Source organism: Falco rusticolus, chromosome 7, assembly GCF_015220075.1.
Source record: "Falco rusticolus isolate bFalRus1 chromosome 7, bFalRus1.pri, whole genome shotgun sequence".
NCBI classification, from domain to species: Eukaryota; Metazoa; Chordata; class Aves; order Falconiformes; family Falconidae; genus Falco; species Falco rusticolus.
The window spans coordinates 61,427,703-61,447,237 of NC_051193.1; the positions used below are offsets into that span (position 1 = coordinate 61,427,703).

The 19,535-nt window shown below is 39.6% G+C and overlaps 2 protein-coding genes across 4 annotated transcripts in view; both read right to left on the bottom strand.

The window, feature by feature from the left end:
- Window positions 1-1,912: 1,912 nt before the first annotated feature.
- Window positions 1,913-7,658, bottom strand: LOC119151045 (E2F associated phosphoprotein). The gene is made up of 6 exons (XM_037394388.1): window positions 7,525-7,658; window positions 6,814-6,995; window positions 5,470-5,568; window positions 4,984-5,107; window positions 4,014-4,133; window positions 1,913-2,512 (listed from the first exon to the last, which is right to left on the bottom strand). Exons 1-6 carry the CDS (start codon window positions 7,596-7,598, stop codon window positions 2,248-2,250), a joined length of 864 nt encoding a protein of 287 aa, XP_037250285.1. The 5' UTR covers window positions 7,599-7,658; the 3' UTR covers window positions 1,913-2,247.
- Window positions 7,659-7,881: 223 nt separating this feature from the next.
- SNX6 (sorting nexin 6) overlaps window positions 7,882-19,535 on the bottom strand; it is a 29,405-nt gene continuing 17,751 nt past the window's right edge. For 2 of the 3 annotated variants that reach the window (XM_037395079.1, XM_037395078.1), the window contains exons 11-14: window positions 18,292-18,378; window positions 17,190-17,349; window positions 16,061-16,146; window positions 7,882-9,727 (exon numbers count right to left, since the gene is read on the bottom strand). In XM_037395079.1, coding sequence (XP_037250976.1) covers window positions 9,674-9,727; window positions 16,061-16,146; window positions 17,190-17,349; window positions 18,292-18,378 — 387 coding nt within the window. In that variant the 3' untranslated portion in view covers window positions 7,882-9,673. Of the gene's footprint in view, window positions 9,728-11,227; window positions 15,259-16,060; window positions 16,147-17,189; window positions 17,350-18,291; window positions 18,379-19,535 lie in introns of those variants that run through there. The other variant, XM_037395080.1, reaches the window with a different exon arrangement.

The window sequence follows — 19,535 nt, forward strand, 5'->3', positions numbered from 1 at the left end:
ACAGTTGTCCCTATCCAAGACTACTGTTGCTTGTTGCATTCACTGCCGAAGGAGTCTTGTGTTGGTTTCTGCTTGAAAAAGCAGTGGTAATCATGAAAGCCGCCTTTCTATGTCAGCACGTACAAAGTTCAAGGACAAGAGGGGCAATCAGCGCAACGAAAGCATTACTCCCATTTAAAGCTGCAAGAACATTATCAATATGGGACAAACGAGGCCCAGCCCTGGCTGCTCCTATGCTTCCCAACAAGAAGCTCTGCAATTCATGTGATAAGGCAAGCAAGAAGCAGCAGCAAGAAAGTTCATGGGACAGTAATGTCTAGAGGCATGCCAGCTTCAAAATCTCCCACCACATCTGCCCTAACCCACCAGGTGGTGCCATAACCAGGCCCCTTACACCTTTTCAGTATGGTGCACATTCATGAGACAGGTTTTTTGGCTAATCAGCCCCTTAAGAAAATTGACAACATTCCTCTGTATAGTTTCCCCTCTTTGGCCAGCTTCATTCTAGCCCTGCTTAGGGACTGCCACCACCAGTTGTTCCTTCTGTACCACACGCATTGACACCTGAGTCCTTGAACTACAATCCTGCACACTCCTGTTTCCAGTAGCTCGATGCAAAGACCCTGGCCACATTGAGGCCAGCATGCCCTACAGCACAGACAGTATCCTCTATCACGTCTGCTCCTCCACGCTTCTATTTAGAAACAGTTTTGTATGTTAAAAATTTTCCATATACACCTCTGGACTCGTAGCACAGTTACCCAGCTCTAGATGATCCCATAGCTATCGGTATGCAAGTTAGACATTCCACTAATCAGTCTGACTGTATCTAAGTAGAAAAACCTTACCTCAGGCAGATCCCAAGCCTTAAAACAAGTATGGCTCAATTTTGATTGCAGGCTGCACGTGCAGAGGCAGATATACCATACTAGCCAACCAAGTGCTCAGCAGTTGCCTCAACAGTTCTCTACTTTCTCAAGCAGAGGTTAAGTTGCTGCTGACTTGAAAATAGTAAGTCCATGTTTTCCTTGTGTAACCCTGACAGAAGAACCAACCTATTTTTTTCTTCCCAATCTCATGTAACACTGCATAAAATGAGTGTGTGTGAGTTAGTAATATACAGCGCCAGGGACTACAAAAGGTAAACCAAAGAGTCATAAGATTTTATTATAATATGAAGCACAGAAGTAGTATGTTCTCCAGATTCCTACTTCCTAAATTTAAATATTTTTGACAATTCCTCAAAGCACATACAACGAATTATTCCTAGCACTGCTAAAATAAAAAGCATAAAGATGAGATTTTTTTCAGATACACCCTTGTTCAAAGTGAAGTGCTAAAAAAATAACAGGCTATAAAAAGGAGATGTTACTTGCTAATAAAAAACAAGAGTTCATCTCTTGGGAGCACACCTGGAGGAAAAGAGGGAAAATCTATTGTTAACATTGCAGTGGTTTCATAGAATAAGCAAGAAGTCCAAGTACCAAGTAGCAGAAACTCTTTATGCTTCTATGAAGAAGCTGTAAACAAACTAAAAAAGCATACAAACCAGCTTCATGGTCATAGATCTGACCACAGATTTCTTCTTAAAATGTGTCATCATCATAAGGAAAAAGGACAATAGAAAAGTCCAATATTTGCTTCATGTACATATTCACATTTAAAACTCTTAACTGTACTACTAAGCATTAATATATAGATTTAAACAATCCATGCCAGAAAACTTGATATAAGCTAATCTTTCACTTCGTATGAAGTTTCCATTTTTGAGATCTTAACAGGCCCAAACCCCAAATATGATTCCTTCATCATACCCACCTGTGTGCAAATCTACCAAGAATACCAGTCTAAAGAAGCCCAACATCCTGTGAGTTGTTTACCACGTGCCACAGAAATGACCAGTGCAGCTATGTAGAACCAGTTACTATACAGTATTTATTCTAAGCAGTTCTAATACACGTTGAGATAATGGATAGCATATATACAGGGAAGGAGCAGAATACACAGATAATACATTATATTTACAAAATTTTAAATCCTCAGTGATGCAACCACCTGATGGTGTGAAAAGAGTATTGTTCTCAAATGCACTGTACTCTGTTCAAACTTTTCAAAATACCAATCATTAAAAACTTCTCTGATGAAAACGTACACTAAAAGACTGTATTTGAAAAAGACTAACATGCCTGCATTTCTGACACTTCAGTCTTAAAACAGTGCATGATTTTTTTCTCCTGCCTTTACACATCAGCAGTGGCTGGCTAGAACATTGAAGAAGTGAAAAACTTCATCTTTGTCCATTACTGCCACCTCAGTTGAACATTCAGTACATAATACTGGATGATACACTTCCTCCTCTTCTTGATTAGCTTGTATAGAGGTAGTTTCTTTGCTGTGCTTCATTTTCTTACTTCTTTTCTTTATCTTCTTTCTGTATTTCAGAATTTCCTCTTTGTTAACGATGCAGTTCATCACAAACATTGCTCTATACTGTGTTTTGTAAGATTCATGTCTGTGGAGAAGACGAGAAAATGGAAGTCATGCAATTGGTAAAACACTGCTGCTAAAAAATCCATTACTGTCACTGGAAATGGAATTAAAGATAGGAAGTACCATGCTAGAGGGCTGAAAGCCAAATATAAAGTTTTATAAATAGAAGTCACAACTACAAAAATCCTAATTAAAAAAAAATTAGAATTGTAGCCATGTGTATTGTTTTTAAGGCATTTTTTAAAAAAACACTGGTTCTCGCTGAAATAAACACCCTGGAGTACAATGGTATTGATACAGAATTAAGCATTGCTACATATAGCTGATGATAGACAAAAGATCATGAAGTTTTGAGTGCAAATGACTCACTACTGCATTGATATCCTAAAATGTCTTGCAAGGTTGAAACTCCTTATTTATAAATAACAAGCACTGACACATCACACTTGAAAAAGCAAGTCAATAATAAAATATAAAATGTATTTTCAGCTGTCATCAGTGTAACAAATGTGTAGCTGGAGTATGTAGCAAAATTCAGAGCTGCTGTTCAATTCAACACAATGTCCCTCGGGCAGCAGTTTCACAGCAGCCAAACCCAACGTAACAGGTGGCTGCAGAAGTCCCATCTCAGGTTCTGCTGGCTTTATTGCTTGCATAATGCTGTGCTGAGCTATTTCAGTTTATTAAACCCACAAAAGACCAGTCTGAGAATAAAAATGGATGCTCTTCTGTCAGCTTAGCAAACTGAAATACTTCCCTATTGAACAGGGTCAGGGAGTACCAAAGCCAGCAAAGGGAAGAGAGTGAGAAACACCACCAATACTTTGATGATTTCAGGCTGCTGTGGAATTTCATCCTCAATCACCAATAATACTCAATGAACAAGAGGTAGTTTACTCCTCATTTCACAAAATTTCTTTCTCCTTTACACCCAGTTCAAGAGCCCTCTCCTTAGTACAGGCTAGCAGTACTAACTAGGTTTGCAGTACACTTAGATACTGGGTAGCTGCAAAACACACTAGATTTTCACCTAAATGATTTCCAGGCACTTTCAAATGTAACTATACTCAAACCCACACTGCTAATACTGAAACCAAGTAAGAATATGCTACATTGATTTTGCTTTATCCTCGCCTAAACAAGGCACTTTTGCACAAAAATAACCTGGATTAATTTTAATGCCTCTAAACACCAAGCCAACATATTTAAATAAAAAAATAAATCAGCCTGAACTGCCTGTTTAGTATCCGTGAGTTTGTGTTTTTTTAAAAAATAGTTTACGTTCTCCACTATGCTACAGTTCTACTCTGTTCTTCCTCATGGCTACGTTGTAGGTTAAACTGATCATCACTCTTACAAACCAGCATTCACCCATAAATCTGATTCACATATACCTGCCTTCTCTTTATTAGTACCACCTTGCAAGACAGTTGATAAAATCAATTGATCAAGGATTACACTAACAATACTACTGACTGAAAAAAAAGACATTATAAAGAGACCCCTTACTGTTCACTAATTACCTCTGGCAATCCAGGCATAATGTTGTCATGCAAGCAGGGCAATTCAAAACAGCATCACTATTTGGAACAGCTGAAGGTTTTGTCCGCTGCTGTTGAGGCACTCTTCTCTGATTACGATACCTACCAATTCAAGAAAAGAGGAAGGAGAGTCAGAAAGTGAAATTACATGCCCTTGCTGTTGGGCATATCAATTCAACCATCAAACCTTTTTTATATTAAAATACACTGGTTAATATTTGGCTCCTTCCTGACACCTTTTTCAGTAACTCAAAGCACATAAATAAATAAAATGGGGGCAAAAAACCACATACTAGTATCTATTATCTTATTTTGTACAGAGAATTTTCACTTGGTCAGACAAATAGATCTGGCATGAGAATTTGTGCCTAATAACCCTCTCCTCTGATGAAGCAGGTATCTCAAGTGCTATCTCTGCAGGCAACGTACATTAGTATTATCCCTTTCAACAGATGTACATGGAGAATATTACCTCTGCTGCAACAACCATTTTTCTAATTCACCATTCAAAAACTCCTCATTAAAGCAGCTTTGCTGTTCCTATTTTATCTGAACATTTTGTGGCTTGCTAAATTCAAAGCTTCCAAAAACTAGAAATATAGTATTTAGCAGGAACAGACATTAATTTAGCAATCAAAGTATGTCACAACTTTCTCAGCCACAGCACGGTTATTTAGATGGTATCTACAGACAAAACTGGCTTACAGAACTAGGAATTTGATTTTTAAAACTGCAAGTTTTAGACTTGTGTAATTTTGAAGACTTAACTTCCATAACACACCCATAAAAATTTTACAGACTTTGAAGCTTCATATGCTGTAAATCCTAAATAAAAAATATTTTCACTGCATGGACTTGACAGCATAGGCTTTTCCTCTATATTCACCATTTTCATTTAAATTTCTCAGTTTATGTTAAGCATCCTACACTTCAAATGCTTACGGTCTCTTACCCCCTCCTCTGTGAGTCTACCCACTCTTGGTCTCTGCTGTCTTCTTCTGGGTCATATAGCAGTTCATCATTTGAGAGAATCTGACGTTGCTGCTGTTTTCTTTTTTTCCGGATGTCCTGTGTAACTGGCAAGATTTGTGCAAGCACATGTTACATCCATCAGACATGTGATGACACTCTACTTAAATAATAAAAAATACCAGTTTTTCAGTCTTCCTTGTCCATACTCTCAATAAATCAAAACTGAAACATAAAGGCCTAGCTCATCTCTCCTCCAAATGTACCACCCCAAAGCATTAACACACCTTACATACATTGGGATACACCATAAAGTTGAGGGGACTACACTCTGATTATATAGGCTGGTAGCCCCCCCCAAAAGGCCGCCATCAGGAACAGCCCCTTGACCCCCCCCAGAGGATCTGACAGGGTATGAGAGAGTGCTACTGGAAAGATGTCCTCTTCTCTCCTCTCCTCAGACATGTACCTGTTTTGTCTTCATCCTCTGAATCAGAATCAAAGTAGATGTCATCATAATATTTTGTAGTGGTGGCAGGTCCAGTCTGCCCAGTACTTGAAGAAGTGCCTACGTGTGAAATTCGAGAGAGCAGTGGTAATAACAGCCCACCAAAAGGACAGTGATTGTACAGCCCAGAAGAAACCTTCATTTTCAAGTCACTCTATCCAAAAGTGCTCTACTTTACCTGGGTATGTATAGTAACAGCTCTCCCAATTTATTCCAACGTGCTGATCACCCACACTTCTTCTGTTATTTCATTTACAGGTGCTCTCTCAGAGTAAAGCTGCTCCCTCCTGCTCTGTGATGAGCCTCAGGTATAGTTTAAAGGAAAGTTTCTCCCAGGGTAAACTCCCTTTAGGCACAGAGGACACCACATCAAATATACCTGCCTCAACCTTACATAATTCATACAATCTCAGACACTCCACAAATCTTCAGTCACATGACAGAAACACAGGTGTGGCACACTGTTTCATGAAATCTGACTACAATAACATTCACCGAAAAATTCCCCCAAAATTTCAGGGCTGCAGAAGTTCAAAAAAGATCTAGACGAATTGCCAAGCACGTGTCACAGCCCTTCTGCACCAAAAATCCTATTCTGTGCTGGGTGGGTGCGGTGGTTTAAGTATCACTACATCTTAATTGCACAACCGAAACCTAAAGATCAGATTTGCCCACTAACGCAGATGAAACTAATAAACCCGCTGAACGCAGAGTTAAGTCCCTACTACATTGATTCTCCAGGAAATTAAGGACACTTCGCTAGGTGTTTTGTAATAGCTAAAAAGAACATATGCTCTACAAATACCAAAGCAATCCACAAACTCCAGAACATGCATCTTTAATACTTTTAGTACTTGGTGTAACAATCATAAGCAGGTATGGAAGAGATTAATACTTTTCGTAACTTTTTTCCCCCAGCTGATTTGGGATTTCAATCTACCATATGTGATTCCTTTCTTCAAAGGCTCCAAATCTTGATAGCCACCTGGAGCTAGCAGTCAAAGTCTCACAGACCACAACCTGCTCAAAAGACTTCTAAATACAGGTGAAAGAACCACGTAAAGAGGTACTGGGAACAAAAGGGGACTGATCTAACAGGTGCATTCACTGAAGCGGCAGCTAGTGACCATTTCTGCAGATATGATCAGCCATTTGAAGATATTTCGGTGGGCTTCAGACAGCACTCAACTGTCACCACCACCCCGACAATACCCAGTCATGAGAGTAATACATCAACTTCACACCTTAACTGGACCCCACTTAACTCGCAATTTCACCTCCAAGCAGATGTTAAGCGCGATTTACCCATTTCTGGTGATTTCCATTTGACTTCCATAGTCCTCATGGTGGTGTTCAGTTCGGCTTCCATCTCCTTCTGGAACTCATCGTCACTGGAAGACTCGCTCTCCCCGGTCAGGCACTCCCGTATCAGCTTCCGCTTCTGGTCCGGAGTGCCGTGTAAGAGCACGTCGACCTCATCTTCTGAGCTACAAATATTTATTAAGCGTTACATGCCTAATTATTACAACCAGCTTAAAACATGGATGGAGTCACTTGGAAAACGTACATCTGAATTGTGTGGGTACACGAGGCAGCACTTGCTCATGTATTTACGGGAAACGTATTTATTAAAACGTTTTATTAGCTTGTTGATGTTAAAACGCTGGTTTTAATGCGAAGGGGGTGCAGCCGGCCGGCTGCGGCCTGCCAGGGCGCCTCTGCAGCGCTGCCAGCGCGGCTCCGTGCGGAGCAGGGCCCACTTACACACAGCCGAAAGCAGGGCTACGAGCGGGAACGCGCCGGTTCCAAGGCAGCAAATGGCCGCGGCTCCCGGCGGCGACTCTCCCGCAACCCTCGGCGGCACCGCGCGGCCCAGCCCGGGGGTCTGAGGAGGCACTGCGGCCTCGCCGCCCGCAGGGCCCCGGCCAGAGGAGGGCGGGGAGCGGCGGCCCGCTGCCGCCAGGGCGCAGCCCCCCTCCCCCGGCAGCGCCAGGGCCGCCCCGGGCCCGCCGGCACCTGCTAAGCGCTCGCTCCTCGTCGCTGGGCTCCTCCACCACGTACGGGTCGTCCTCCTCCCGCAGGCGGCTCATGGCGGCCGCTCGCCGCTGCCAGCCCCGCTTCCGGCACAGCGCCCCGCCCCGCCGGGGGAGGGGCCCGCCACTGCCAGCCCCGCTTCCGGCACAGCGCCCCGCCCCACAGGGGGAGGGGCACGGCGCCCGGCCCCGCCCCCCCGGATGGCCCCGCCCCCCGGATGGCCCCGCCCCCCGCTCTGCCCCAGCGCCGGGGGGGTCCCGCTGCTGCCGCCGGACCCCGTTTTCCATCGCGCTGCGCGGCTGCGGAGGCGGGCGCTAAGAGACACACCCGATACCAACAGGCTTGGAAAAAATTTAATGAGCCAGTAACACTGAACAGCGAGGACTAATCTAAAAACTGTTCCCACGGCCTACTTAAAATATTTACAATTTTGTTCACTGTATATACATTGTAATCTTTGTCCCTTATAGTCTATTTATAGATGAGTTCCTTAGGAATTATACCTGTTATATTTGGAAAACGATCAGCACAGCATTATCGTAGCAGCCACTGATGGAAAACATTTTATGCGCTGGGAGAGTTGCTAACAGCCACCTGGCACTGGTGCTCCAAGCCTGCGGCTGGTCAGCTCAGAAACTTCTCTGCCTCTGAAATGTTCTGATGCACAAGGCACCAGGGGAAGGACACCGCGCTGTGCAATTCACCCTACTTGAGGGGAAAAAAATAATAATAAAAAAAAAAGCAAAACCCAAAGCACACACCTCTGTGCGGCAGTATGGGGAGTCTGTTAATCAGAGGCGTTGACTTACGTGGATCTGCACCTCCAAACATCCCATTCACCCAAAATCCTGCTGCTCCGCAGGAGGGCCACAAACCCATATGAAGCAGCAATCCCACTGTGAAGAGCAATTTGTCAAGTAAAACCTAATTTTATGACATCTTGAAATTACACAACAGGACAGCACCTCTTGGAAAAGTTTCAAGGTTCAAGTAAGAGAGACAAAGCAATACAACAAATAAAACTGGATCCAGAGCTCTAAGTTTTAAGTCTAGTTAGCCGAATGAGATCCTTCTCGGGCATTCCTTTACTGGGGACACCTTAACTTTTTTTCCGAAGCAAAGCTTCTTAACGGTATCCACATGGGGCAGTATTGCATTTCATTGGTATTTTATGCACCTTCTGAACTCCCTTCCGCTACTTTTATTTCCCCTTTCTGGAAAAAGAAACCAAAAAAGTTCTCTGAAAAGCATTTCTGCCAAGGAAATTGCAGAGTCAGCCACCAAGCTCAAAACAATTTAAGTACACTGGGTAGGAAAGTAACAGACAAACAGATAAACCTGAGAATGCAAGTGAAAAATTACTGGGTGCGAAGTGTCAGACCAATCCAATACTTACTCAATGGTTTTACAGGGTGACTAGAGAAAAAGCTAATTAATCTGATTTACTAGAAAATATTAAGCTTACAGATGATACAATGTCTGCATAATTTTAGAAAAATCATCAATTTCATGGTTTATTTTACAATAATTGGATTAGTCTACAAGTTAAGGCAAACATACTAATGCATTTGCTTTTCTTTTTAAATCATAGTTATAAAGGTTACACAAAGTTCTCCAAAATTTCTAAGAAATGTTCACAATTGAAAAAAAGATTAAGTTTCTTGATATCAGTACATGGAAAAAAACCTAAAGACAGTGTATACAATGCCATTATAGTAACAATATTCAAATATCTAATGGTAATATTTAGGCCATTTGAACAATGTGCTTCAAATGGTGAACTTCAGAAATTACTTACAAAGGTAAATAAGGTTGGTAGCCGTATCATAGTATTCATAACATGAACATAATTATATTGGCTATTTTCACAAAACCAGAGCATTTGGTTTCTGAACAATGAAAGCATATAATGATTAAATAAACAGGAATATGTATGTATAACAAGTATGCTGTTGCTTCATATAGTCTGGAGCTACTTTCAGAAGGTTTTTTTAATTCTTTTGAAAGAAGGAGCTTGCTTATGTGCACTTTGTCAAATGTTTTCTCCAGTGAATTGTAAATGCCTACGTGAAGTCATGAAAACAAAATCCAGAGGAGGGCAGCCCTTGTTAGTGGGAGGATGGAGTGTAGCTTATGTGTCACCATTTAACACCGCCAGGCAGCTCTGCAGCAGCTGTAAGTTACCCTGTAAAAATAAAGAAAAATATGACCACATTTACCTACTTTCTTTCACACTTGTGATAAAAAGATGTTCTTTTTAAATATCAGTGGCACCACTAAAGGAGAACAGGCAGGTACTAAGCTTATGTAGAAATATTTGTGTAAGTAACTTTTATCTCAAAGAGTTGTTGGCATGTAGGAGCATTGTGTCATGGAACTAAATGGAGCCAACCTGAGATTCAAAAATAAGCATTTAGTACCCTTTCCACATTTCTTCCTGAGGATCTAGCCTGGCCATAAAAACTATTCACTGCAGAGCACCCTTTTAGCAATGAAGTTCAAAGTTACAAAGTTTTCCTTTTTTAATACAGTATTGGCATTATTGGAATATTACTCCCAAAGCAGAAGTATTCATATATTATACAGAATACTGAATTCATCAAGAAGTGTTAACCAATTGACAGCACTCGGGATCTCCTTGCTAGAGCAGCCATCTAAGCTCCTAGCTCTGTTCAAGGACCGGCCTTGTCTGAAAGGCAACAGACTGATTTACATGCTTAGCCAGGCACTTAGCCATTAGAGCTGGAACTACAGAAGTGATTATCAGATCATTAACTAAGCCTTATCTCTAAAGGCCAAGTTCTGCCATTCTTTTCAAACACCTGTACGTCAGTTTTTAATCTTATTTAAAGCAATCTAACTACCATAAAAACATACAGGCTGACTTTCAGATTTCTGAATGAATTTACAGAACTGACACTTTAAAAAGACAACCTTGTGAATTAAGCAAATGTGATTGACAAGTAAGACAGGATTTACCTGGGGGGGGGGGGGGGGACGGGGGACGGGACCAACAACAAAAAAACCCCCCAACAAACAAAACCAACCAAAAACCCCAAAAGCAACCTGATATTCACATTATTTTGTGCACTCCTTTATGCTTAGATAACTTTAAACTATTGGCTACTCACTATGAAAGAGCTGTACTAGATTTGTTCCCAAATCTGAAATTTCGGTGTAAGAAACAACGTTAGAGGTTGTCAACAGTGTTAAAAGTACTTCCTATCAGGTTCAGACAAAATGCAAGAACAAAGCAGTCCGAATGCCCAGTTACAAACATGGGAGAAACTGCTTCCTTCTAAAAAAAAATTTTGGATCAAAAAAGAAACATGTAAAGAAAACTTCAAACAGACAAAAGTATGTAATTAAACTGTATCAGTAGCTGTGATCTGCATGTCCATGACAAATAGTCTACACAAGTACTAAAGAATCTGTAATTCTTACTTTTTCAGTTGAAAGCATTCTAAGTGACCTGTGGTATACAGGCATAAAGACACTCAGCCCTCAGCCCACAAAGGTAAGAAATTGTAATTCTATCCCTCATATAAGGTTCTTATAATCCAGATTAAACCATTAACTGAATTAAAGGCTTCAAAGCAGAAGATTCCCAGTTGTGCCTACTGAATCCTTTTCAGGCTTATCCAGGAGACAATGACTTCAGTTATGGCTTCAACTGCTTTTTTTGCCCTTTTATGCCTATACTGGCAGAGGAGAGTCAGAAGCTATTTAGATGGCTTGTAATTCTGTGATATGAAGAAGTTCAGTATATGTGAGATGCATAGACTTGGTGGCCCATCTTTGTAGTGTACAGAATTCATAAATTTAAGGTCTTCGTTACTGAACAGCTGATTACTGGCTGTAATGAACAAAAAGGAATGCTTCAGTCTTCAATCTTCAAATGCAGTACTTCAGTCTGAAGTACACTTGTTGCAGGTAACATGCATGCAGTCCACAAAGTGTGACAGTAATCTTCTGGTCATCTCCTTGCAGCCCATCAGCAGCGTGAAGCATACTTGCAATTCACAGGCCACTATGTGGTACCAAAGATGTCCTTTACACACCAGACTCTGCCAGTCTACTGAAATTTTCTAAATAGGCATATCATGCATTTTCATTAAATCTAATTTACAAAGTTCATAAGAACAACCTTATTTAAGTTATAATAAATGAAGGACCACAAAGGCTGCGAGCCGTTACTCTTTTTGGCTGCAACATCTGACATTTGATTGAGATCAGCATAGCTCGAGAAAATCCTATAAATTCAGATTCAGAAAGTGTTTCTTGCCAGCTCAGACTCCTAAGCTCTGGAAATTACAGTTCTTGGCAGAACCACGGTGACAGAAACATCCTTTCCAGGAAAGAAAGAATTACTGACAAAGCATTTAACCAAATCCCTTAGCGCTGGATTTTGCTTACTCCCTTCTTCTGTCAGTTCCAAACAGACATCTGTTGCTAGTAATGCAACAAATTCTTTTTCCACAAAAACCCAGAGGGGCAAGAACGTACATATTACTACTTGTGGAAAGAGATGTTTAGATTTTGGGTTTTTTTTGAGGAAGTGGCTGTCTTAGTTACAATTCATATGTCAAAATACTCTGAAAGTATAGCCAAGGTTATAAATACTTTAAGTATATGATTATAACCTTAGCAGTTTCACTAACTATAAAACCTCCCTTCTTGAACATGAAGTCCAACACAGGAACACCTCAAAATCCACTGTTTAAAATACTGAATAGGTTTAAATGCAGCCTCTGCACTAAATGCCCACACACTTAATCAGGTCTTACGTTAGCTACAGCTGCATGAAGTCATGAAGAAACACAAAGCGAGCAACAGAGAAGCTAAACACTACCTAGCGGGATAATCAGACAGAACGGCCATAGAAAAAGAAACATCAGTCTGTTTAGTATAGGTCAGAGACCACGCAGAATCTAAAGTTGCAGTTTGGCAGCTATTTTAAGTAAATCTAGGGTACACACTACTGATGAAGTGGCAGCTCTCTTTTATTCCCACACCCTCCCAGCCAAAACTGTGTGCTTTGACACAAGGGATGCTGTGAAAACAAGACTGAAAGTAAAGCTCAGAAAAACCCAGAGCAATTTTTAGCTCCACCTTACTACGCAGCTGAACATTTAATAATGCCAACACAAGGGAAAGGGAGAGTCATGCATCATCATCCTTACTGGCAGTAGTGTATACTTGCATCAACTTAAAGCAATCTCAACCCACAGTCTAATTTTTAGCTTTTTCAAAAGACTTGAACTGCAACCAGGAAAGGATAAGAGAATATTAGCAGATTAAAACAAGTATTTGTAAAGAAGTAGTACCTGAGCAGAGAGAGTGTATTTAGTATTTGTATATACAGTGTCCTTGATCTACTAAAAGCTTGACTTCCCTATCTTGATTCCTTATTCAGTCTTCTAGAGCCACACGGCCAGATACAGCTCAGGAAATTGAAGCTATGCCTCAGAACAGTCTCTCAATCCACTGGGCATTCCGAGTTCTTCAATGCAGCGATCTCTGTGTTTTGGGATTTGTGTTTTTCATTCCGCACAGAGCAAATAACTTTTAACAGTAAGAAATTCAGCAGCCTTCCCTGTGGCTGAATTCCTCCCAAAGACAGCCTCTCAGGTGAGTGCAGCACCCACTGCTGCATCAGATTTCACCCCTGTGGTTTCTGTGCCAGGCCACTCCACATCCAGGAGACACACAGCTAGTCTGATTCACAGACAGATCCACCTGCATGCCATCTAGTCTGGAGGCACTTGTGCCAGCAAAACCCACACAACAGAAGGCTTGTAGCAAGTCTTGCAGCAGTGTTATCTGTTGCCCTCAGCCAGCATTTTTGCTGGAAAGAGCACTTAGACCTGAGTAACACAACCTGTTAGGAAGTCTGGGAGTGCTGTGCACCACATGCCATTGACAAGCCAAGCAATTTCCAGCTGGGGGCTGCTAAAACGTCATCTGCCTCCAGTAGCTGCGAAAGCATGAAGACAGGGACTGACACAGCAGCAGGCTAAGCACTTTGTCCAGAACCTTAAAGCAGGGGGGTTTTGATCTGACTTCATTAATTTATTGCCTGCCTACATGAAAAAGTAGCTTGCTTTTTGCTTCTGCCAACCCTCTTGGCTCTACTGCAAGAGGGATTGGGTGTCTACAAACATCCCAGTTTAGCCCAGCCAAAAGCAGGGCTACTTGGCCTTCCTGAAATGGGTGCATTGCTCATGATTTGCATTGCAACAACTATAAAAACATCCCCTCCGGGACAAGCATAAACCTTCATGTTCCTCCCTAACGTTGCTCTTCACACATCAGGGCACAATTCTCTCTCAAAAAAAATCCCATGTCTTTTCATATCTTCCTTTGACAGAACTACCTCAGAAAGTTTCCACCAAACCATTTCATCCTTCAATACTCTCTACAGACTAATGAAAACCTATCCATAAGACTATCCTCAAATACACTGCTTATAGCATTAACAAGAAAATTTCCCATCATATAAAATTGAAAAACATGATCTATTGCACTTGTAGGAATTGTAGAAATAAAAGCACAGTAACCAAACTGATCCATCTGTGGTGGCTTGTTTTGATAAATATGAAACACAGGCTTTGAAAAAACAGAACTTTCAAACCTAGTGAGAAACAAAATACCCTTTCATTCGGCAAGTCACAACATTTATTAAAATTTCAAGAACTGTCACCCTCAGTCAAAATGACCTTTTATGTTGTAAAGCTTTAAATATTCCAAACTGTCTAGTGAATCTTACAGTGTTCCATGATAAAATTAGGTGAAAAGGGTCAGGAAAAAAATAGTTCATCTTCAAAAACAGGACTACAGTTCAAAGTTTCTATTACTTGTTAGTGAATTTACTAAGACAAGGTAAGTCACAAACTGAAACAGACCATCTGAAGAACTGTCTTAAACACGGGCTGTGGTGACAAAGAAGAGTGGCTACAAAAATTCAAGCTCTTCCAGGTAAACTGAGGACACCAAAAAATACCTATCAAGTAAGTTGAAAGCTACAGAAATTAAGCATTTTCCCCATCTTCCAGAGTTATTAGCTGTCAAAATTCACGAGAATACATAACTTCGATTTGCACAGAGAGTTAATACAATTGACTCTTTAAGGATACTTTAGAAGATAAAGACTTTTTTTTTTAAGCATTCCACTCCAGGGCATGTGGGGACTTCAGCAAGGGTCACTTACAAGAGATGATGAAGAGTCAGTGACTGAAGCAGGACAGAAGTGCTGTGGATTCGTTCCCTTATTGAAGCATGATATGGCAAATCAATAAAACCTGTTGCATGTTTGACTGTTAGGACAGGAAAACCTGTAACCAGTACATTCATGACCAAACATGGGCATTTCTGGGAGACGCAGGGCTGGATATAGACAGCTGTTACACACAGAGAAGTAGGAAGGCTGAATAGTGCCAATGTATTACGAGAAGTTTTAAGACTTTGGGGGAAATACAGCTGAATTTCTGATACAGCACATTAAAGCAAGCACTGTACATCTGAAAAGGAGTATTCCAGACTTTATTGATTACTTTACCAGCTAAATGTCCAAACAAACTGAACTTATACCTTCAAAGATTAAAAAAAAAAAAAAAAAAAAGAAAGAAAAAAGGTCCTCAAACCAGCCCTTTTTACGGTGCAATAGTTTTCCAAACAGTGGGTTTGGCAGAATGAAGAATGACACCATCAACACAACTGAAATGAGTGTAAAGTAGCAAAACAAGTTAACTGAGCAACACTATACAACTCTTAACTAGTCTTTTCAACAGATCTATTCCGTGTAAATTCAAAGCTTAGTAGTTAACACACTTTCAGATTTGTGATGAGAATGAGAAATACTAGAGTTGACTTCTAAAAGAAAACTACCTCCTGCTACAGGGCTGTTAGTAAAAGACTGTTGTCTATGAAATCAGAGGAGGTAGTTTGATTTAACCAAAACCATTCATCTCATGGATTAAAGGAATCAAATGCATTGTGAAATTTAAGGACAGTACAGTCCCTTTAAAAGTTTTTTTCCTGCAAAAAATTATTTTACTGAAAAGACTCTGTGACATTCTTCTTTTGTTAGCACTTCACACTTTAAAGGTAAAAAGGTTCAAAAACCTTACTCAGAGTAACACTGCTTTGACTTCAGACAGGCCTGTGTGATCTCATGCTTAATAGTTAGCCTATCCTATACATCAAGTGACCCCAACATCTGCATGACAGGAGAAACTACTTCCTATCTCACACTAAAATGGCAAGATGTGCAGCTATGAATACCAAATAGCTAGATAAACACAAAACTGAAGCCAAAATAGTCTTCAAGATTTTTCCAAAGGCACCTCAAGCACACTAGTCCCTTAGAGATACTTCACTTGTACTTTCCCCCCCTCTACTATTCAAAGTTCTCCTGAATGTGAAACGTGTATCACACAACAAATGCAGCCATTCTAGTTATGCAAGCATATAATATTTAAAATCAGTTTAAATACAGACCAAAAAGCAACACAATTACCTTAGCATGCTTTAATTCCAGTTCTGCTAGTTCCACCAGATTTTTTCTGAATGCTGCAACTCTTCTTGTCTTAAAGTCTATCAGTTCTGTAGAAAATAAAAATGGATTCATTAACAGTATTATTGCTAGTGCCCTCAACTGTTAACAGTTTCCTTCAGGATGGAAGAGCTAAAGGGTGAAAGAAGGCAACAGGAAAAAAACTCAAGTATAATCTCAGCACATTCCAGGCTCAAAGATAATGCTACACCACTGGATGAAAACAAACCACCATTGCATCTGTGGAAGCAAAGCTCTTTTGAAAGAAAAGACTGTAATGTGGATGCTCTTAAACATTTAATTCTCTTATTCTATGTGCACTGCTCATTCTAGGCTGATATGTGAAAGTCTTTAGGGAAGATGCCAAGTTAAAACTAGAATGAAGAACAGAGAAAACAAGTACGCATTATGCATATACCTTTATGACTAAATAGGATCATTCATTTTCCACTGTCTCATTAATAGGAATCATTAGCCAGATTTACAGAGTCAAAAAACTCTTAAATGATAAAAACAGAAGAGCACTCTGTTTAAACCTTGAACAAATCTGCTCCAAATGAGTCAGATTCCTACTAATTCACAACAATTTTAGTGTAATAAAAAAGAAAAAAATGAGAGTAAGGTTCCAGGAAAAAGGCAACATGTAAATAACGTTCTATTTCTGTAGAACTATTGTAACTCTGCAACTTCAGTGAAATCTCATTTCATGATCTCTCCCTTTTCTAATGTAGCGTCATCTCTGTGACAGACTGCTGCCTTCGCAGAAGAATGCATAAAACCAGAAGGAGAAATTTCAACAATACTTTAAAAGATTAGGTTTGCCTTTACTGATAGCAATTATAATTTTGTATCCTATCTTATGCATATAAAAGAAAGTGGTTAACAAGTAATTTGCATTTCGACTTTGTTCTGCCTAATGGAGCTATGAGAAGCCAAAGGAAAATATCACTGGAACTTTCCAAAATAAGTAAATGCTGCTTAAAAGATAATAGTTCTGCTTAGGAAATGGAACAAAAAATCTGTTTTCGTTAAAAATATCCTAAAATCTGTTAATTTTCAAGCAGTAACGTAGGATCAAAGACAACCCAAATACCTTGTTTTGCAGATTCAGAAATTTTCTCAAATTTCTGACAGCATATTTGCTGAGTAGTTTCAGCTTGCAGCACATCTTTATTTTTTGCTCTTGCTTTATCCAATGCCTTATTAGCATTTTCATAATCCACTAGTGACCTAGATCTTCTATAAAGGAGATCCTATAAAAAAAAGCATAAAAGGATGTATAGAGTTTACGAGGATCTATCCAAGGATTTTAGTATATACAAAGTAATAAAAAAAATAAGAAATATCAGATTCATTTTAGTCTTTCCTGCTGTATTTGAGTTCTTACTAAACTATTTGAATTCACTTTTATTTCATCCTGCAAGTCACAGGAATGTCCACACTGGATCAGACTCGCAATATAATATTGTTTAGGCTGCATCATGTCTGACAGAGACTAGCAACAGATGGCTTAAATGATATTCCAAAAAGCCTACACAAAGAGGCAATCACGGGAAATTTCACAGCTTCTTAGATTAGAAACAAACTATGTTTATATTATGTATTTGAAATACACACAGGGCCCAAAAACCAGCAGTAGCATTTTTTGTGCAACAGTTATTGCTGTCATCTTCTAACTACAGACATTTTCTGTCAAACACTTCCTCATTCTGTCATGTCACTTTATCATCTTACATCAAACAACACTAAGAATGGAATTTTCTGTAGGTATAGAATAACGAATTTGGCCCATGTGTGTTTGTATCAGCACTTGGAAGTCATCTGGAGTATCCAATTTTAATTTTTTTAAAAAAGGTAGAATTGTTTGCAGCCTACAAGCAGCAAACACATTGCAAACACATGAACAATTCACCAACAGCTCTTCCACTGTTTCTAATCATGCTTCACAATTTGGCCTGATAAGTGGATCACACAGTTCCAGTCAGTCCCACAGTCAGCAACTGCATTGTTACTCCTTACATACAACAGAGATGTATATATACATACACAGTATAATACAGTTGAGGGAGAAACTGCAGGCTAAAGGTGGCAGCATTTTAACCTATCTACTGTGTATTTCTCGATATGATCCTTTATCTCTCTCTCTCTTTTAAAAAAGAAACATTATTTCCCTGAACAAAACCCCATAGATTCACCTTAGCAGCTTGAGATTCCCTTAAGTAATATTTCAGAAGATCAGAAAGTTTAAGATCCTCATCAGCAGATACCCGGGCCTCTATTTTCTGGTAAAACAGTAAGTAAAAGCATCAGTTTAAAAAAATCTAGACTTTAGGTATTCGTTTGTATGATGCAAATACAACATAAAATATACAACAGTACATGACAGATTCTTTTTCAAAAACTAAGATCATTTGTGACAGAATACTTAAAGATGGATCATAAGAAACAGTATTAGAATTTTGTATTAAAATGTAAGCAATAACCTACTGTGCGAGCAGTAATTGAGAACTAGCTTCTACATTAAACAGCACTTTCTTCCCAATTTCAATTATATGTATCGCATATTACAAAAACTGCAGAGAAACAAACTTATCTAGTATAAAGAGTTGCACAAGAAGTTGTGTTGGTTTTGAGATCAAAGGAAAACACATTTTTAAGGCACCTTCGCAGGACAGTTATGCAACTGCATCTATTAAATGGTCCAAAAGATCAATAAAGTTACTTGCTTGTATTTGAAACAGACATGTATACGAATTTAGAAAGAGTCTGCAAGTGCATTTTTTAAATCTTAATTTTTAATAAAATTTCTAAAAGGCAAAATTTTAGGTCAAAGCAAGAAGTTCCAATAACTTAATTTTCTTTAAAGTATATATTTATGCAGATACAACTGCCTGCATTTATGAAATGCACACGTTTTTAATTCAAAACTCTTCCTGATATGTGTGGCATGCATCTTCTGCTCTATCAAGCCAAACAAATAAGGCAGAAGAGACAAAATATCTGAAAATCTGGCTAGGCACATCAGCAGTAGTATTTCTGAGCCAATTAATTGCAGAAACAGATCTTGGCTCCAGAAAAAAAGCTTCATGACTGACATTTTTTGGATTGAGGATTACATTTCTTCATTTCTTTTTTCCGTAACAAATTCTGTGATACCCAGTAACAAGTATGGAAGGCCTCCAAGCATTTTAGAGGAACAGCAACTTTACTAGTGTATTGCACAGAAGACAGGAAGACTGCCTAGAAATGTTTAGTAGACTGAAAGCTCCTAAAGATCTATCATTTTACAAATCAGATGACTGAAATCTCATGCTTTTTCATTGCCTACCATACACTGCTCAGATGCTTCATAGAGCAGCATCCACAAAACATCCACATATTAATGTCTAGTTGACACAAGATGTCCTGCCACTTCCGGGATGTACACAAAAAACTTATC

Bases quoted from the DNA above. Each gene is read 5' to 3' on its own strand.
- LOC119151045 (XM_037394388.1), bottom strand. From the start codon at position 7,598: ATGAGCCGCCTGCGGGAGGAGGACGACCCGTACGTGGTGGAGGAGCCC. The intron at 5,108-5,469 runs GTACATGTCTGA...AAATCTTGCCAG, and splicing joins AGAGGATGAAGACAAAACAG to TTACACAGGACATCCGGAAA. The intron at 4,134-4,983 runs GTAAGAGACCGT...TTGAATTGGTAG, and splicing joins GTAGACTCACAGAGGAGGGG to GTATCGTAATCAGAGAAGAG.